Below are 19868 nucleotides of genomic sequence, written 5' to 3'. Positions count from 1 at the left end.
GATTTTCATCATCTTTCCTGTGTTTGGCATCCTTGGGGCTCTTGGATCTGTGGGTTTTAATCACATTTGAAAAAAATTTGGTTCTTATTTCTTCAAATATTTTTCTGCCCTCCTCTTTCTTTTAGGGGCTCCAATAGCACATGTATTAGGGCTGCTTGAAGTCCCATAGCTCACCAGTGGTCTCTTCATTTGTTTTCCCCAGTAATGTTTCACTCTATGTTTCTTTTCTTCTTTCTTTCTTTCTTTCTTTTTTTCTTTCTTTCTTTCTTTCTTTCTTTTTTTATTTTTTTGACAGGGTCTTGCTCTGTGGCCCAGGCTGGAGTACAGTGGTGCAATCCCGGTTCACTGCAACCTCTGCCTCCCGGGTTCAATCGATTCTCCTGTCTCAGCCTCCTGAGTAGCTGGGATTACACGCCCGGCTAAGTTTTGTATTTTTAGTAGAGATGGAGTTTCACCATTGGCCAGGCTGGTCTCGAACTCCTGACCTCAAGTGATCCGCCTGCCTCAGCCTCCCAAAGTGCTGGGATTACAGGCGTGAACCACCACGCTCGGCCCTTTTCTTTTTTTAAGAGACAGGGTCTCAACCTGTAGCCCAGCCTGGAGTGTGGTGGCACAATCACAGCTCACTGCAGCCTCTAACTTCTGGGCTCAAGCAATCTTCCTGCCTCAGCCTCCTGAGTAGCTAGGACTACAGACAAGCACCACCACACTTAGCTAATTTTTAAACTTTTTGTAGAGACAGGAGTCTCACTTTGTTGGCCAGGCTGAACTCCTGGCCTCAAGCTATCCTCCTTCCTCGGCCTCCCAAAGTGCTGGGATTACAGGTGTGAGCCATTGCACCCAGCACTCACTCTGTTTCATTTTAGATAGTTTCTATTGCTATATCTTCTAGTTCACTATTTTTTTTCTTCTGCAGTGTCTAATTTGCTGATTATTCATCCAGTATATTTTTCATCTCAGACACTGTATTTTTCATCTCTGGGAGTTCTTTTCCTATCTTCCATGCCTTTCCTTAATATTCTCATGCTTTCCCCTGCCTTCTTGAACATAGGAATATGATGTAATGCCCCTAATTCTCTCATTTGCGTCATCTCTAAGCCTGTTTCTACTGATTTTTTTTTCCCCTCATTATTGGTTGTATTTTCATGCTTTTCTGAATTGCCTTGTAATTTCTGACTGGCTGTCAGCCATGTGAATTTTAGCTTGTTGGGGACAGGACACCTGTGCATTCCTTAAGTATTTTTGAGATACAATTAAGTCACTTGGAAACAGTTTGATCCTTTAAAGGCTAGTCAAAGGCTAATTTTGCACTATTACTAATTTTGCCCCACTGCTAAGGCAATACCTTCCTGAGTACACTATGGGATACCCCATGCATTATACAGTTTTCCCACAATTCCCAGTCCTGTGTGACCTCTAGGGATTATCCTGGCTGCCCCCTTCCAGTGGTTCTTTCCCCAGATTCTGGTAGTTTTCCCATCCACATGTACTCATCAGCTGAGAAGTCCAAGGGGGATCTGTAACAAATCCCCTGAGCTCTCTCTCTGTGCAGGTCTCTCCTCTCTGATGATCTGCGAATTCTAGTTGCCCTGGCCTCCTCAAATGCTCAACTGTTACCTCAGCTTCAGACTCTTGGGTTCTCCTTCCCTGCAATGTGGACCGCAAACTCTCCAGGAAGTTGGCTTGGGCAATTACAGGGCTAACCTCATCTGCTTCCCTTCTTTCAGCTATCAGTGCCCTGTGCTACCAATTGTTCAATGTCTGAAAATATTTCCATATATTTTTTTCTGTTTTTTTTTCAGTCGTTTCTCCTTTCTTCACTTTTTCTTTATTCAGTCTAGACTTCACCTTGCTCAACACTCAGTTCAGCCTGCCCAGTTATCTTTCCATTGCGCCCAAACTAAATCTCTCGTTCCTGCTCGGCCTTCTCTCCTGAGCTCCACTTTTTTTTTTTTTTTTTTTTTTGAGATGGAGTCTCACACTGTTGCCTGGGCTGGAGTGCAGTGGCGCGATCTCAGCTCACTGCAACAGCCGCCTCCCGGGTTCAAGTGATTCTCCTGCTTCAGCCTCCCGAGTAGCTGGGATTACAGGCGCCCGCCACTATGCCTGGCTAATTTTTTGTATTTTTAGTAGAGACAGGGTTTCACTATGTTGGCCAGGCCAGTCTCGAACTCCTGACCTCATGATCCGCCTGCCTTGGCCTCCCAAAATGCTGGGATTAGAGGTGTAAGCCGCTGTGCCTGGCTGAGCTCCACATGTGTATATCCAGCTGCCTCCTGGACAGCTCCAGTTCAGTGTCCTACAGGCACTTAAAACCTAAACCACACCCCCTAGAGTTCATCTTCATCACCCTCACACACACCCAGAACCTCTTTCTGGATTTCCCACCTTACCGAACACCACCACTATTCACCCAGCTGCCCAAACTTGAAACCTGGGAGAATTCCTTTATTCCTGCTTCTCTCTTCTTTCTTCTAATTCATTACTATGTCCTTTTAATTCCATATTCTAAATGGATCTCAAATCTACTTACTTTTCTCCATTTCTACTCTCCTCGGCCAAGCCAGCTTTACTTCTCACCTGGATTGCTGTACTAGCCTCCTGTTATAGCCGGGTCTCCTTGCCCCTGTCTAATAGATGCTCTGTGCTGTAATCAGAGCTATCTTTCTGTAAGATAAATATGGCCATATCACAATCCTGCTTAAAACGTTTGGTTGGACTCTATTGTTCTCAGAACAAATCCCAATCTCTTCATCTACAAGATCCCTCAAGACCTGGCCTGTAGCTATCATTCCTACCTCATTTTTTAATTTTAATTTTAATTTTTTTTGAGACAGAGTCTTGGTCTGTCGGCCAGGCTGGAGTGCAGTGGCACGACCTCGGCTCACTGCAACCTCTGCCCTGCCGGGCTCAAGCAATGCTCCTGCCTCAGCCTCCCGAGTAGCTGGGATTACAGGGGTGTGCCACCACGCCCGGCTAATTTTTGTATTTTAATAGAGACGGGGGTTTCACCATGTTTGCCAGGCTGGTCTGGAACTCATGACCTCAGGTAATCCACCCGCCTCAGCCTCCCAAAGTGCTGAGATTACAGGTGTGAGCCACCGTGCCCAGCCTCCTACTTCACTTCTTGATTCCCAGCATCACCCCTGCCATATTTGATGTTCCTGCCAGGCTGAACTATTTTATCTTTCGCCAACATAACTTTATCATCTCCAGGTCTTTGAACATATCTTTCTCTTTATTTAAAATATTTTCCCTACCAGGTGTGGTGGCTGACACCTGTAATCCCAACACTTTGGGAGGCCAAGGCAGGCAGATCACTTGAGCCCAGGAGTGTGAGACCAGCCTGGGAAACATGGTGAAACCTGGTCTCTACTAAAAATACGAAATATTACCTGAGCATGGTGGTGTGCGCCTGTGGTCCCAGCTACTGGGGAGGCTGAGGTGGGAGGATCACCTGAGCCCGGAAATTCGAGGCTACAGTGAGCCATGACCGCACTGCTGCACTCTGGCCTGGGCAACGGGAGTGAGACCCCGTTTCAAAATAAAAAAATTAAATTAAATAATTTCCCAATCCCTTTTCATATTGGTTATTTCCTACACATTATTCCTAAATGACCCACAGTTACCTCTAGCTCAAAATGGTGCAAATCAGACTTATCTTTGCCTGTTCTCCAGCCTTCCAGCCTTGATCCTTCTTCTTGTTTTTAAATGATGGCAATATCATCCAGTCCTCCAAGAAGGAAATTCTTGGTGAACCCTAATGTCTCTCATTTCTACATACAGACCCTGTCCCCCTCCCTATCCCATCATTGCTTTTGCTTGAGTCTTCACTGTTGCTTGGTTCACGTGGCAACCTCTTGATCTGTCTTCTCAGTCTCATCTCCTGCCACTCCCTTCTTTTATGCCTGAGAGCCTTTATGCCTGAGAGCTAGTGCAGGTGACATTTCTCCTACAATGCCTTCACTCACTTTGCTCATCCTTCAAGATAAAGCCATCACTAAAGCTCAATTTCACAGATGTTTTTATAGTACAACAAGGACTTTTACATCTTTCCCTAAATTTCCAGCCCTGTCTTATACTATTGTCCCCCTTGCTGTGTGCTCTGGTGATTTTGGCCTCTTTCAGTTCCTTGAATAAGCCACCTCTTTATTCGGTTAATTCCTGCTCATTCTCTAGACCCTAGTTCAAAGGCCCTCTTTTAGAAAAGCATTCCTTGCCGGGCACGGTGGCTCACGCCTGTAATCTCAGCACTTTGGGAGGCTGAGGTGGGACGATCACAAGGTCAGGAGTTCAAGACCAGCCTGACCAACATGGTGAAACCCTGTTTCTACTAAAAATACAAAAATTAGCCGGATGTGGTGGTGCGGGCCTATAATTCCAGCTACTGAGAAGGCTGAGGCAGGAGAACTGCTTGAACCCGGGAGGTGGAGGTTACTGTGAGCCGAGATCGCACCACTGCACTTCCGCCTGGGCGACAGTGTGAGACTCCGTCAAAAAAGAAAAAAAAAAAAAAAGAAGAAGAGCGTTCCTTGTCCTCCCTATGTAGTCCTCACCCTTCACATGTTCCTGTGCCACACTGTACTTTGTCCAGTTTGTAATTATACATTTACTGACAGATGCCTCTCCTCTGCTAGTCTAGAAGTTCCACTAAGACTTCTTTTCCTCACAGTTGCATCACCTAACACTACGCTTGGCATGCGGAAGGAATGTTGAACGAATGACATCTTCTCTGATTTAACTTGTTAGCCTAAATGCACCTTATCTGTGCTCTCCAGCCCTTCCAGAACTTATTCATGAACCTGCAGTGCACATCTGTTGTTTCTGTCCTTTTAGAAACAAGCCCCTTGGGTTTCCTTCAGGGAACTGCTCTTCTCCCATTGCAGGCAAGTGGTGAGACTGTCAATGGGATTTATGTCCAAAGTGTAGGCACCTGACAAAAGCTAGGTTAGTGGGACAATTTCTTCCTTAAACTCAGCGACACCAGGGAGAAAAATAATGTGCTGAAGAGAAGGACCACTTGTTCCTGCAACCTAGATTCCTGGGGCTGCCCTTCACGTTCTTTCTGAGGGCTGGATGTTTAGCTTCTAATTAGATTCTGTGGGTACCCATGTCCTTCTGGTAAATTCCTTTTTAAAAACAGTTATCCCCAGTCAGTTTTTGTTGCTTTCAATTAAACTATCCTAGCTTACATGTATTTGGGTCCTCCTAAAGGGCAGGGCTCACCTCTGCACCAAATATCACATCTGGCACAGAGTTGGTATTCCATAATGTACTGAATGGATGGAAGAGTGGACAGAGTGACCAAATAAGCAAGGCAGCCTAATAAGTAGCCCTGAGACCTTGAGTCTTTGTCTTCCTCCACCCCTTGCAGTGAGGGGGCAGTGCTGGTGGTAGCAGAGACGGCAGCAGCAGGGGCTTCCTCTCCGTCTCCTTCTCCCTCGCCTGCCATCTTCGACTGCAGTGATTCCCTTGCTCTGGCCCTTCCTGGCTCCCAGCCTATCTGATTACATCACTGTCACCTGCCCACAGCGAGCCTCCTCTGGCTCTTCTTAGGTGCAACTAACTGTCTGCCACACTGTTTATTTAATGCCCTTCACACCTTCTATTTTCTGGGTTTTGCTTTGGGGTTCCCTTTTAAGAACTCCCAGTTTGCCAAGGTAGTTCCCTCCCATCATGTATAAAGGCCTGAAATTTAACCCTCTCCACAAAGACTTCCTGAGTCACCTGAGTCACTGGCATCTGTCTGCTCCATCCCAACCAAGGTCTTTACCTGACAAGCACTTTACTCTCAGTCCCAGCCTCACAGTCATGTTACTGATTATTAAATCTGTGTGTGGCCCCTCACAGAGTTCCCTGACTAGCAGGAAAATTTAAGCATCATCTTTAGGAAATGTAAATGAGAAAAGAAAGCAATCAGGAAGGCATAGGCATTATGCTCCAGGAATACAGGAGCAGAGCTTCTCTACTGCTGGGGTTGAGCAAGGTTACAGATCCCAGCGCATCTCCTTTATACAAATGTGTTCTTAGAGTTGCATGTGAATTTGCCTTATACAGAGGAACTGCTATTTTGAGTGTACCAACACTTCAGGGACTATTCACCTCTGGGGTAGTGGCATGAAAGTCTGGGTCTCACCAGCAGCCCAATGATCCCAGATCTGTACTAAGAACAGAACACTCTAGGAATCCCAGGCCAGCCAGGCACAATATGCACTCATATTCCAGCTCTCCTAGCACCTGAAGATACTCTCCTCCCCAGGTATGAAAGCAGAAAGCCAGCAGAAGTGTTTAGTCTGATGGCTTAGGCTTCCTGCCTTGGCCAGGCTGGAAAGCCCAGGATTACAAAAATCACTGACTAAGGAGCACATGTGTCTCTGCCCAGCTCCAGGTGGGGAGTGACATGGCTGATGCAAATCCCTGACCTTCCCCTCCTGCACGTGCACCAAGTCAGAGCGGTGAATGCACAAAGTGCTTTTTCAGATGTCTTTGAAATTAACCATTAACTCTTCCATTGCTGCCTTAAAGGAATAAGTCAGTTTAGATGTCGTAGCAAAAGATTGATATAACTTGTTGGATGAACACTGGAACACTGATGTAAACTCTTAGAAGGTTCAGAAACTGGACATCAACAAAAGGATCCCACGTATTAAAGTGTGAATATATGTAATAATGAAACCTTGTTACATATAAAGCAAAATTAACAGAACTAAAAGAAAACTACACAGTTGGTCTACCATCATAAACCACTGAAAAATCAGGCTCACAAAGTCTGTGAGAATTCAGATTTGAACAGAACAATTACTGAATTTAAACTAACAGACATACAGAGAACCTTACATCCAACAAATGGAGAATGTACATTCCTTTTATTTTTTTTGAGGTGGGATCTTGCTATGCTGCCCAGGCTGGATTCAAACTGCTGGGCCCAAGTGATCCTCCCACCTCAGCCTGAGTAACTGGGACTATAGGTGCATACCACTGTGCCTGGCCTACAAGCCATGTAGAGAGCATTTACAAAAACCGACCAGGCCAAGCACGGTGGCTCATGCCTGTAATTCCAGCATTTTGGGAGGCCGAGGCAGGTGGATCACAAGGTCAGGAGTTCAAGACCAGCCTGGCCAACATAGTGAAACCCCATCTCTACTAAAAATACAAAAATTAGCCAGGTGTGGTGGCACGTGCCTGTAGTCCCAGCTACTTGGGAGGCTGAGGCAGGAGAATCGTTTGAACCCGGGAGGTAGAGGCTGCAGTGAGCCGAGATGGCGCCATTGCACTGGGCGACAGAGCAAGACTCCATCTCAAAAACAAAAACAAAACAAAACAAAAACCAACCAACTGTGAGGCCATAACATAGGGTCAGCCTCCAACCCTTAATTTAAAATTTAAGTATTGAGAAGCTATCGCATGGAATAACATTTTATTGCCGGCAACACAATACTGTCAGTTATTTCCCTTGAAGTGATAGTGCTCACTTTCATTACTGAGAAAATGTCTGCCAAATTCCAAAGTCTGAAAAACCACAGTCTGTCAATTGTACTTTCAAGTAAAAATTATGTTCCATGAAAAATGTTGCATGAAAAACTCATGGAGCAGTGTTGCCCAAAAGGTTGCTGGTCAGTGGCAGGCCAGCCAGGTGGGGACTCCCAGGGGAGCACAGCTCCAGGTGAAGGGCAACACACCCGTTCTCACATATTGGGTAATATCTCTGCTTATGTGCATTGAGTGTAGCCTTTTATGATCTCCAACCAACTCCAGGGTGACGGCTCTAAGAATTCATATACATTTTGCAATAGAGCTTCATGCTATTTTGAAATACCTGATACAAAAAAGTGAGATTAGATTTGAAATCCATTTGTTCTAACTGAAGAAATTTCAATCTTACAATTTTGATTAAGGAAAAGGAAGAGCTGTTGGATTTTAAAAATATAATTTCAACTGCTGTAAACATCTGAATAAGTATAAAAATGATTTTATATTTTTGTCAGTTATTTGTGTGAGTGAAATTTCTTTTTGATGATAACTGAGTATTTTTTAAGAGAGTATCATTAAAAAGCCTTGACAGGAGTTATGTGAAGCCTTCCCAGACAAAACTCCTGAATAAAAATTTATGAACACTGAAACAAGCTCTAGTTTTTAATTAAAAACTTGAAAATATTTTTATGGTATAGCAATTCAATATTTAATATATTTCTTAATACTTTGTGTTTCATTTTGCTCATCATAGTTCTTTTTGGTTTGTTTGTTTGTTTGTTTGTTTGAGACAGGGTCTAACTCTGTTGCCCAGGCTGGAGTGCAGTGGTGCAATCTCGGATCACTCCACTCTTGACCTCCTGGGCTCAGGTGACCCTCCCATCTCAGCCTCCTGAGTAGCTCGGACTAAAGGTGCAATGTTGCTGGGACTATAGGCGCAATGCCACCACGCCTGGCTAATTTTTTATTTTTTTGTAGAGACAGGTTTCACCATGTTGCCCAGACTGGTCTCAAACTCCTGGGCTCAACTGATCCTCCTGCTTTGGCCTCCCAAAGTGCTGGGATTACAGGTGTGAGCCACCATACCTGGCCTGTTCATCACAGTTCTGTAATATTTTAAAAAAAAATCACACGTTTTCACAACACCCTATGTAGACAACTCCAAGTCCTCTCCTATTTGTCCTAGTATAGCACGTAAGTATTACTTCCTACCTACATTCTGACGTGCAGTTGGGAGCACCAGGCTGTGCAGTCACATCCTGTTCCAGGACAAAAGAGAGAGCTTCTTGAAGGTTCCTGAAGCCAGATGTCCTACTGTAGCCTCACCTTCAGGCTACTGAGCCCCAGAATGGAATTTCAAGGAATACGGTTGTACATGTTGAGCCTAACATGCTACTGGCATTTCCGTTGTGAGTGACCCACTTCCTTTTTTCATTGTAATGAACCACCACAAATTCCAATCAGCTGTCACTGTACCTGGCACAAAGAAGATGCTTATTAAATGACTGCTACTGATGACAACCACAAATATTGCCCATGAACACCAATTTAAGGAGCATTATTGAGGTATATAAAGTTTGGTATTTTATGGGATAAAAACATGAACTTGGTTCTATCAGAAATTGCAATGCTTCGAATTATAATTCATAAAGCCACATAGGCAGGATAGTCCATGAGGCAAGAAAACTCCATTTACCCAGAGAAGCAGCTCTGCTGCCAGATCTTCTTTAAAGTGGTCTTTGGCTCCCATCTCTGGGCTATGATGAATTGCTAAGTACAAAGGGAATGGCAGTAAATGGAATGAGGACCTACCCTAGCCAAAACAGCTCTATCATTTCTTAAGAAATGTCACTGTACAATCTCTAAAAAAAAGTCATGGGGTATATTAAACATATGTAATATATGCCATGGCTTGGGTGGAGGAAGAAGTTGGCAATAGTTCCAAATGGGCTGTCAGGCTTGGAGAATGAAGGGACTGAGAGGAACTACTATTTATTGAGCATCTTTCTTTGTATTCATGCTGTTCTCAGTACTGTCACCTACACAACCCCATGAGGCAGGTACTGTATTTTACAGATGAGGAAACAGGTTCAGACAGGGGAGATAAGTTCAAGATTCCCCAATCATGAAGTAGGCTAGCAGGGATGCCGTTGAACCAACCCAGGGCTGATTCTTTCCTTTACGTTACGCCCACAGTGACTCTCAGAGGAAACAAGAAAAGCAGACCCTCACATTAGCAGCACAGTTTCCATGAGAGCAATGATGTACTATTACCTCCCATCTCCTGCCCCAGGGTGATGTCAGAAGGCCCTGGCCATGCCACACATGAATCATGGGAGTCAAAAGAGGCCTGAGAAGGGCTGGCCAAAGTGCAAATAGCTCCCACATCATCTCAAGTCAGGGAAATAAACCACAACATGGGATCAATTAATCAAAGAGAAACTAAAAGGAAAAGCATTTTTCTAAAATAAACACAGAAAAGCCCACTGACCTAGACTAAATTAACTGATTCAGTAAAATAACTTAGAAGTTTACAAACTAAGATCCAATCTCAAATGGGTGTATGTTGGTGTGGGGGAGGTGAGAGGCCTAGGAGGAAGCTTCTGGTAACAGTCCCCTGTGACTATCAGGCCTCCATCTGAGCACAGCACAGCTCTTCTCCAACGTGGCATACTGGGGGCCAAGGGAGCATGACATGTCCTTGGCCCCAAGTAAGAGAATCACAAGTAAGAGAAGGAGTCCTGGAAGCCCCCTCCCACGGCAGCCAAAGATGTCACTGCACCCATCTATCTCCCTTCTGTCTTGGGAAAATGGCAGATATCTAGGGCTGAGTACTGCAGTGAATTTAATCCTATTCATAGCATCAACTGTGTCCGGGCCATCCCAGGGCATCTTGCACTAAGCTGCAGGAGGATTAGGAGGGACAGCATGTCAAAACAGCTGCTGGTACAGGAAACGGGAAAAAATGGCTCACTCTGCAGTTTGTATCTTAAACTTCATGGAGCTTACCACCTCATAGGATAGATAGGGCATAAATACTCACTGAAATGGTCTGAATGTTGGGTGTCCCCCGCGAATTCATGTGCTGGAACCTGATATCCAATGTGATAGTATTAAGAGGTGGGGCCTTTAGAAGGTAATTAGGTCATGAGGGCTCCACCCCGAGGAATGGGATTGATATTTTTATCAGGGAGAGCTGAGGGAGCCTATTTGCCTCTTCTGTCTTGTTAGGACACACACAGAAGGTTCCATTTATGAGGAATGGACCCTTTCCAGACACTGAGTCTGCTGATGTCTTGATCTTGGACTTCCCAGCCTTCAGAACTGTGAGCAATAAATTTCTGTTGTTTATAAATTACCCAGTCTAAGGTATTTTTGTTATAGCAGCCCAAAGAGACTATGACAATCACAAAGCAATTATTAAACAAAATAAGAGAGAGCTCTACTCCCCAAACAAAAATAACTTAATTTTTTACCAGTTATTAGAATAACATATGCTCAATACAAAAATCCAAATCCAAAACATTTATAAAGAATGAAGTAAGAACCATTTGAAACCCCTATTTACCTAGGGCTAACTGCTACAAATATTTTGGTGACTATTTCCCCAGAAATCTCTCTTTCCATAAATACTGTATGTGTATGAATGTACATATATAATTTTACTTACACTTGGCCTTAATATGCATGCTGCTTGTTTCTGTTTTGTTCACTCAACAATATCCTCGACATCTTCTGTGTCAATAAAAGTAAAACTGCATCATCATTTTAAATGACTGCAGTTACTCTAATGCATGGATATGCCATTATTTATTTGACCTCAAGCACTCCTTAATTAGTGAATATTATCGTTCCTAATTTTCTGTTCTTTAACACCTATTTATTTAACACTTACTTAGCACCTAGTATGTGCTAGGCGCATTCTAAATACCGGTGATACAGTGATGAACAAAACAGACCAAGTCCTTGGCCAAAATGAAGCCTACATTCTAGTGGGGGAGATGGACAGTGTGCAAGTAAATAAGCAAACAGTTTGAAGGAAGGAGGCGTGCTAAGAAAAACTGAAGACATACCTTTTTAAAGAAGGACTGGTTAGAGGAGTGGACTACTTTAGATGAAGTGGTCTGGGAAGACCTTCTGGCAGAGATGACAGTGGGACAGAGGCCTGAAGACAGCAATGCAAAGCAGGAGGTAAGAACAGTCTAGGAAGTGGGAACAGCAAGCACAAAGACCCTGAGGCAGGAAAGGACCTGACATCCTCAAGGAGCCAATGTAGCGTGAGGGCAGTGGGCTGAGGGCAAATGAACTACAGGGAAATCGGAGAGGTAAGTAGGACTCAGGAAGGAGGGACAAGTTTGGATTTTATTGTAAGTGTACTGTAAGGTCACTGGAGAGGCTTCAGTGGTAACAAGACAGGATCCGATTTATGTTTCTGGAAGATTACTCTGGCTACAATGTACAGAAGGCAATAAGTGGCACAGACAGGCCAGTCAGGAGATGTTTTAGTCTAGGGAAGAGAAGACGGTACCTTGGGCAGTGGTGCTAGAAAGAAGCAGCTAGAGAAGAACACATTGTGAAGACAGGAAAGGGGGAGAGGGTAAAGGAAGAGGAACAATCAGGGTGATTCTAGGTTTGCAGCCTGAACTTTCAGTTGGGTAGATGGGGAAGAAAAAGTGGGAGAGGAACTAGTTTCAGCATACAGGTCCTATATATGTTTCATCAGATTTATATATAAGCATTTACACATAAGCATTTGGTTTCGGGAAGCTGCTATAAATGTGTTTTAAATTTTGGTTTTCAATTGTTCATTGCTGGTACTTAAAAACATGAACTTCTGTGTTTTGACCTCGTATCCTGTCATCTTGCTAAACTCAGTTATTAGTTCTAGGAATGTTTTTGTAGATTCCTTGGGATTTCCTATGTAGGCAATCACGTCATCTATGAAAAGGGTTAATTTTGTTTCTTCCTTTCCATTCTGTATCCTTTTTATTGCTTTATTACATTGACTAGACCTTCCAGAAGTGTTTCCTGATGTTAGGGGTAGAGCAGTCATTTACCATAAAGTATGAAGTTTGCTGTAGGTTTTTGCAGATGGCCGACGTCAGGCTGAAGAAGTTTCTTTCTATGTTTGCTGGGCATTTTTATCATAAATGGATGTTGCATTCTGTCAAATGCGTTTTCTTCATCAATTAGTAAGACCATGCAGTTTTTTTTCTTTAGACAGTTAATACGGTGGATTATATTGATTTTTTCATTGTTGAACCAGCCTTCCATTCCCAGGATAAACCACACTTGGTCACCAAATTTGGGACGTTTTAGCCACTGTTTCTTCAAATATTTCTTATGGAACTCTGAAGACACGAATGGTAAACCTTCTGGTATTGTCTCACAAGTCACTAGGCTCTGTTTAACTTTTAAAAGATTTTCTCTGTTGTTCCAATTGGATAGTTTTATTGCTTTATTTGGTTCTTCTTTATATTTTCTTCCTCTTTTTTTCTTTGCTAAGACCTTCATTTAAAAAAAAAAAAAAAAAAAAAAAAAAAAAAAAAAAAAAAAAAAAAAAAAAAAAAAAAAAAAAAAAAAAAAAAAAAAAAAAAAAAAAAAAAAAAAAAAAAAAAAAAAAAAAAAAAAAAAAAAAAAAAAAAAAAAAAAAAAAAAAAAAAAAAAAAAAAAAAAAAAAAAAAAAAAAAAAAAAAAAAAAAAAAAAAAAAAAAAAAAAAAAAAAAAAAAAAAAAAAAAAAAAAAAAAAAAAAAAAAAAAAAAAAAAAAAAAAAAAAAAAAAAAAAAAAAAAAAAAAAAAAAAAAAAAAAAAAAAAAAAAAAAAAAAAAAAAAAAAAAAAAAAAAAAAAAAAAAAAAAAAAAAAAAAAAAAAAAAAAAAAAAAAAAAAAAAAAAAAAATTAAAAAAAAAATCTTCTATATTTTTAAATTTTTTAGAGATAGGGTCTCACTGTCACCTAGGCTGGAGTGCAGAGTGCACCTAGGCTGGTGTGATCATAGCTAACTGCAGCCTTGAACTCCTGGGCTCAAGTGATCCTCCTGCCCCAGCCTCCCAAGTAGCTGAGACTACAGGTGTGTGCCACCATGCCTGGATAATATTCTTCTTTAATTTTGTAGAGAAGAGTTCTCCACAGTGTTGCCCAGGCTGGTCTCAAACTCCTAGTCTCAAGTGATCCTCCTGCCTCAGCCTCCCAAAGTGTTGGGATTACAGGCATGGGCCACTGCACCTAACCTTTACTTTTTTTGCTAAGATTTTCTAGTTTTCTATGCATTTCAACAGAATTTGCCTTTACTTTGGGGAGCATTTTTATCATAGCTGTTTAAAAAGTCTTTGTTAGATTATTCAAACATCTGTGTCACCTCAGCACTGGCATTGGTTGATCAACTTTTCCCATGCAAGTTCATATTTTCCTTGTTCTTCATTTTGGTTCATATCTGGGATATTTTGAATATTATTATGAGACTCTACATCTTGTTTAAATCCAGTGGAGAATGTTCATAGTTTTGTTTTAGCAGACAATCAACCAGGTTGGGTTCAGGCAGCAAATTCCAACTAGCCTTCTGTGGGTTGTGGTTTCAACATCAGTTCCATTTTCAAAGCCTATTCAGAAGAGTTCTCTGTGTGTGCATCCAGTCTGGGACTTGGGCAGTGGTCTGTCCCTTAGGTCAGTTCTGAAAGTCTTTGGTATGTTGTTTAGAATCAGATGCACACATGCACAGTTTGGGTTATCCTTAAGTCCATAAATAACTTAAAGGGGTTGCTTTCCTGAGCTCCCTTTCCCTTTGTTTTCTCTTTTGTGCCTTCTGGTTTCTTGGGCCTCCCCTTCCTGGGCCTCTGGCCAGAAAGCTGGGGCTTTAGTTACCACATTCTGCCATGAATTTTCTGAACTGCACTCAAATCTGGGGCCAAGCAGCAGGAAGGCAAAGACAGAAAACAAGCAACCAAAATTGCACCCCATCCTCTTGGGACTATAGCTCCTCTGATCAGAGAGGAAGGTTCTTCTCTCTCAGTTTTAGGTGCTTGAAGGGCCTACTGCTGCCACTGTCCCAACCACCATCACTGTGGGATTGCCTGGGGGCTGGGGCATGAGGAACAACTTTTGGGATATCCCTCTCTGTCTGAGCCTTGGGAGCCTTTTTCCCACCCCAGAGCTTTAACTAGAGGTCTTTTCCTGAAGCTGTTTATGCCTTGGTGTCCATTGCTGGGGTTTGAGGTGCCTTGAGTCCAAGACATGGGACACTGAAGGGAAAATAGGAAATTCACTGCCAGTTCAGTAATACATTGAATTCTGGTATTCTTCCCCTATCTGTCTGCTACTATTTATGTTTCAGAGTCCTCAAATTGCTATTAAATGCATTCTGAAAAGGCCTTTAGCTACATTCAGAGATAGAGTGAGTGTGCTCACTCCGTCTTATCTGGAACTGGAACCTTTTTTCTTACTTTTAAGTACCTACACTAACAGAAAGAAAGTCAAATAGGGATTAATTCCAAAGTTATCCTGCTAAAGTTCTAAAACGTTTTTGGCAATGTGGTATGCCCAGCGCTTTGTAAATTCTCTCCAAATAAAGCAGTAAAGTGGCCACTGTGAAGAGCTCTGCCCAGCTCTTGCCTGGTACCATTCCCTTTTAGGCTTGATGCAAAGCATGAGATAGCAAAACTATTGGCTTCTTGCGAATACTCCATGAGAGCATGAATAAGGCAGAACTAGGTGTGGAAGCTGGTAGGTGTTGTCAGGAAAACTGAAGGCTAGGTAAACTGAAAACCAGTTATAATTTGAGGCTGACTCTGAATCAGCTTGATCTATCCTCCACTAAGAGGCAATCAGTGGAAAAATGTCTGAATTCTCATTCTTTGCCAGCCTTCACTGAGAACCATGTACAAACCTGGGAGGCTTATTGCCATGGTCCATAGTTATTTGCAGATTAAGCCCAAGATCTTTTTATAACTCCAAGGGCAATGGAGGCTGAGGACCAAAATCCCCTTGTACGTTATTAGCTGTACATTGAGGTTTTATGTACTTTTCTATATATTTGCTATATTTTACATTTTTAATACAACTCACAGCTAGTGAGTTACTGTAAAATGGACACCTATATAACCCCTTCAGGTCACTAAAAATAATACATCAACACACTAGAAGCCCCCCTGTGCCCATCCCTCAACATACCCCCTTGAACACCACCATCTAGCTATTATAGAATTCAATTCCTTGCTTTTCTTTATAGTTTTAATACTGAATTACATATCTAAAAGCAAATATGGTTTAATTTCATTTGTTTTTGAACTTTTTATGAAAGGATAAACACAGTATGTACTGTTTTGTCTGACTTCTTTCACCCAACAATATGTCTTTAATATTTATCCACATTGTTGCATCTGGCTATGGTTTGCTCATTTTTACTGTTCCCTATGAATATAATACAATTTGCATATTCATTCTACTGTTGTTAGGTATTTGGATTGTTTTTGGTTTTTGACAATTATGAACAATGTTCTTATAAACATTCTTATACACGTATCTTGCATATATACGTCCTGTTATGTATAAGCATCCATTTCTGCAGATAATATACCTAGAGGAGGAATTGCTAAGTCACCAGGTATGTGTATATCCAAATTTAGCTAGATACTGCCATAATTTATTCCACAGTGGTTGTACCAAATTATGCTCCAACAAGTAGAAAATCAGAGTTTCCACTGCACCACATCCTTATCAACATTGGAATTGTCAGGCTTTTCAAGTTTTGCCATTTGGTAGATGTGTGTTGATCTCTCATTGGGATTCTAATTTGCATTTTGCTGAGTACTAATACAATCAAACACCTTTTCATGGGTTTATTGGCCATTTGGACTTCCTCTTTTGTGAAATGCCTGTTCAAGTCTTGCTCATTTCTGTAATGGGTTGCTCCTTTATTCCTATTGATTTCTGTCGTTCTTTGTTCCGGAAACAAGCCTTTGGTTGATTATTTGTGTTGTAAAGATCTTTTTTTCACTCTGGATTTCCTTTCACTCTCTCTCTTCTTTTTTTCTTTCTTTTTTTTTTTTTTTTCAGAGACAGGGTCTCACTGTGTCACCCAGGTTGGAGTGCAGTGGTGCAATCATAGCTCACTGCAGCCTCCAACTCCTGGGCTCAAGTGATCCTCCTGCTCAGAATCCTGAGTACCTCAGACTACAGGCACACGCCACTATGCCCTTACTATTTTAAAAAAATTTTTGTAGAGTTGGGTTCTCACTGTGTTACCCAAGCTGGTCACAAATTCCTGGCCTCAAGCTGTCCTCCTGCCTCAGCCTCCCAAAGGGCTGAGATTACAGGTGTGAGCCACTATGCCTATCCAGCCTGCCTTTTCACTCTCTTAATAGGGTCTTTTGATTAATAGAAGTTCTTAACTTTTATGTAATAAAATGACCAATCTTTTACTATACAAATAGACACAAGTTTTGGATCCATTTAAGAACTCTTTCTGTCTGTCCACTCTACCTTAAAGTGACTTCTCATAGCCTCAGCATTTTGGTGGGAAGCACACAAGGTATGTGACAGAAAGATGCTAAGGGAGAGAGGATGGGCTCTAGAGTTAGACAGATACGAATGGCCCTGAACAGGTTACCTCACGTCTTTGAGCATTAGCTTCTTTATCTATAATTAAAGATATCACAGCTATTGTAAGGAGATCTGGTATTTGAAAGCACAGTAGAGTGATTACAGTCAACAAAAATTTATTGTATATTTTGAAATAATTAAAAGAGTATAATTGAAATGTCTGTAACACAAACTGTAAATGCTTCAGGTAATGGATACCTCATTTACTCTGATGTGATTATTACTTATTGTATGCCTGTATCAAAACATCTCATGTACACTATAAATATATACACCCACTATGTAGCCATAAACATTAAAAATAAAAATACAATAAAAAAAAAAAAAAAAAAAAAAAAAAAAAAAAAAAAAAAAAAAAAATATAAAAGCTAGAGATGCTAAGAGTAGCGAGATGTATAAAAGCAGATGCAAAAAAAAAAAAAAAAAAAAAAAAAAAAAAAAAAAGAGATAGCTGAGAGGTGTATAAAGCACTCAGCACAGTGCTGGCACACAGTAAAACAGGCAGGCCCTCAGTAAATAGTGGTGGCTGTGATCATATTCTCTGAATGTCTTTCCTCGTCCACTCTACTACAACTGCCTGAACCTCATGGCTGTTTTGTGCATCATCAATCTACCATATCTAAGGATGGCAAAATGAATTAACTGCCCTCAACAGGCCAGCAGTCTCCCTGGCATTCACTAGCAGTACCCATGGTACGAGGCCCACCTGACTTTACCTAAAAACACAGAGATACTCTTCCCTCAAAGTCACGTCATTCTGAGGCTCCCATAGGGACCCAATGGCAGCAAGCTGAGGAATCAAAGTAGTCTCTTCCCACTTCCTGTCAACAGGCACAGTGATGTGGAACAGGTAAACTGCCTCAGACATGGCAGAGCCAGGCTCCACTGGGTCTGGGCGAATTTGGGGCAGGTGTGCTGATCTGTGTGTCTTGCACTGTAAACAGGGAAGAGGAGGAGTGTGTCTACCTACGTGCATTTTGGCATGAGTACACAGTACAGTGTGGTACTCCTCTCCTGGAAGAGGTCTGTATTTGAATATATGGGGTGTGCGTGTAAATGTGCAATGGAGTGTATGTCCTCAGGAAACTGGGATGCTCCCACCAGCCCAGCATTCTAGTAGGGAGCCCTGATGGTTATCTGCTCCAGCATTCCCACAGCCTGGGGTCTTTCAATGCCCTCTGCCCCACCTTCTGAGACAGGATATATGCACAGAAAACAGACATCCTTTTATATGACTCTTGACAACTCTGAATGAAGAGGCAGCATCTACTGCAACTCCTCTGTGCACACTTTTAAAGTAACTGGAAAAGTTATCTGGATATGTCCCTCTTCTGCTTCCCTGACCATAAAGTCTCTAGAAAGGCTTCTTGAGACTTCCCCCAATTCTGGGATATTCCATTGCCCTCCCCACCCATACTTGATTAGACTTCATAAAAAATACGGCTAATATTGAAGGCCAAAAAGATGATAAGAGGGGAAGAGTTGGTACCTGAGCCTAGTGTTTGTCCAGCGGAGTCAAAGGAAAGAACCACTGAATCTGCAACACAAGAGGACAAGTTCATTTCTTTCTCCTTCTTATAATAAAAAAGCAAGCTCCCACTGGCTCTGCCCAAACCCTCCCTCAAAGGAGAGTCAACTGGAAGGGAACTCAGTCGAATAGCCCAGCCTCCCAGGCCCATGCCCACCCATCCACTGAGCCAGGAGACCCTGCCCAGCCCAGTACCCCTTGCCTCCTGCCAGAGGGAGAGACATCTCAGGGCAGGGACAGGCCCCAAATTCTTTAGAGGCATTTCTTGCCAGATTAGGGGACAAATTTACTTCTTTTTCTTTCTTCTAGTGAAAATGGAATTAAAACAAAGCAAAATAAAACTTCCTTCCTGAATCTAGTTAAAGGCACTAACATTTCCCCTTTGATCTTGCCCTTTCTTCTACTTATATACTCAATTGTTTATTGTTTCTTCCCCAAAAAAGGCTTATAGTGGCCTATTGAAATTTACAGTATACACTAGAATTTTAAAATGAAGACGTCAAAGAAAGGAAAAAGACTATATAGTTGGGGAAATGTTAGTGCACAAAATGCATGCCATGAGTACCTATGCAAACACCGCAGGCAGAATCAGGGCCTGAGCCTCCAAAGAGCCAAAGAAAAAAGGAAATGAACAGTTACAAGATTCAGTACCCACAGGCATTCATTCATTCATTCATTCATTCAATCGAATGTCCAATAAATATGCATTGGGCAACTGTTATGTGCAAGATACTATACTGTGACTGAGATACAGCAGCAAACAGAAAAAGCATGGTCTCTATCCTTATTGATCTTTCTGCTATCAGTCTAGGAGAAAAAAATGTTACCAAAGAACAAACTATTTAACCAGAAACTGATAAAAGAGAAAAAAAGAAAGTGTTATGAAAGTTTATATTAGGAACTGGACTGAGTACAGAAGGGGAGTGGGTGCTGGATAGGGAAGACATCTCTGAAGAAGTGACACTTGAACTCATAGCTGAAGGATAAGTGAGGGTCAAACCCAACAAGAATGGAATGGGACATTCAAAGCAGAGGGAAGGCCATGTGTGAAGACCTGAGGCAAAACGGAGTCTGGTGCTCCAGAGCAACTGAAAGACCAAAACATAAAAGCAAATACTGTACAGTGATCAGAGAGAACTTTCTCTGGTGGGCGTAAGAAAAAGAGATGCCGGCAGGGTGCAGTGGCTCAAGCCTGTAATCCCAGCCCTTTGGGAGGCTGAGGCGCGTAGATCACGAGGTCAAGAGATCGAGACCATCCTGGTCAACATGGTGA

General features: G+C 42.0%; 1 protein-coding gene across 10 annotated transcripts in view; it reads right to left on the bottom strand.

Annotated features, from left to right (window-relative positions):
* Positions 1-19868, bottom strand: part of ST3GAL3 (ST3 beta-galactoside alpha-2,3-sialyltransferase 3) — a 221934-nt gene that overhangs the window by 122675 nt on the left and 79391 nt on the right. For 7 of the 10 annotated variants that reach the window (XR_004032577.1, XM_030823706.1, XM_030823710.1 and 4 more), the window contains exon 3: positions 18557-18604. The exons of the other annotated variants lie outside the window; for them this stretch is intronic. Coding sequence is in view for 6 of the 7 variants with exons in the window: in XM_030823706.1 (XP_030679566.1) it covers positions 18557-18604 (48 nt within the window). In the remaining variant the exon portion in view is untranslated. The remainder of the gene's footprint in view (positions 1-18556; positions 18605-19868) is intronic. 10 annotated transcript variants of the gene reach the window in all.

Source organism: Nomascus leucogenys, chromosome 12 (genome assembly GCF_006542625.1).
Source record: "Nomascus leucogenys isolate Asia chromosome 12, Asia_NLE_v1, whole genome shotgun sequence".
Taxonomy (NCBI): Eukaryota; Metazoa; Chordata; class Mammalia; order Primates; family Hylobatidae; genus Nomascus; species Nomascus leucogenys.
This window is presented reverse-complemented; position numbering and strand designations above follow the sequence as displayed.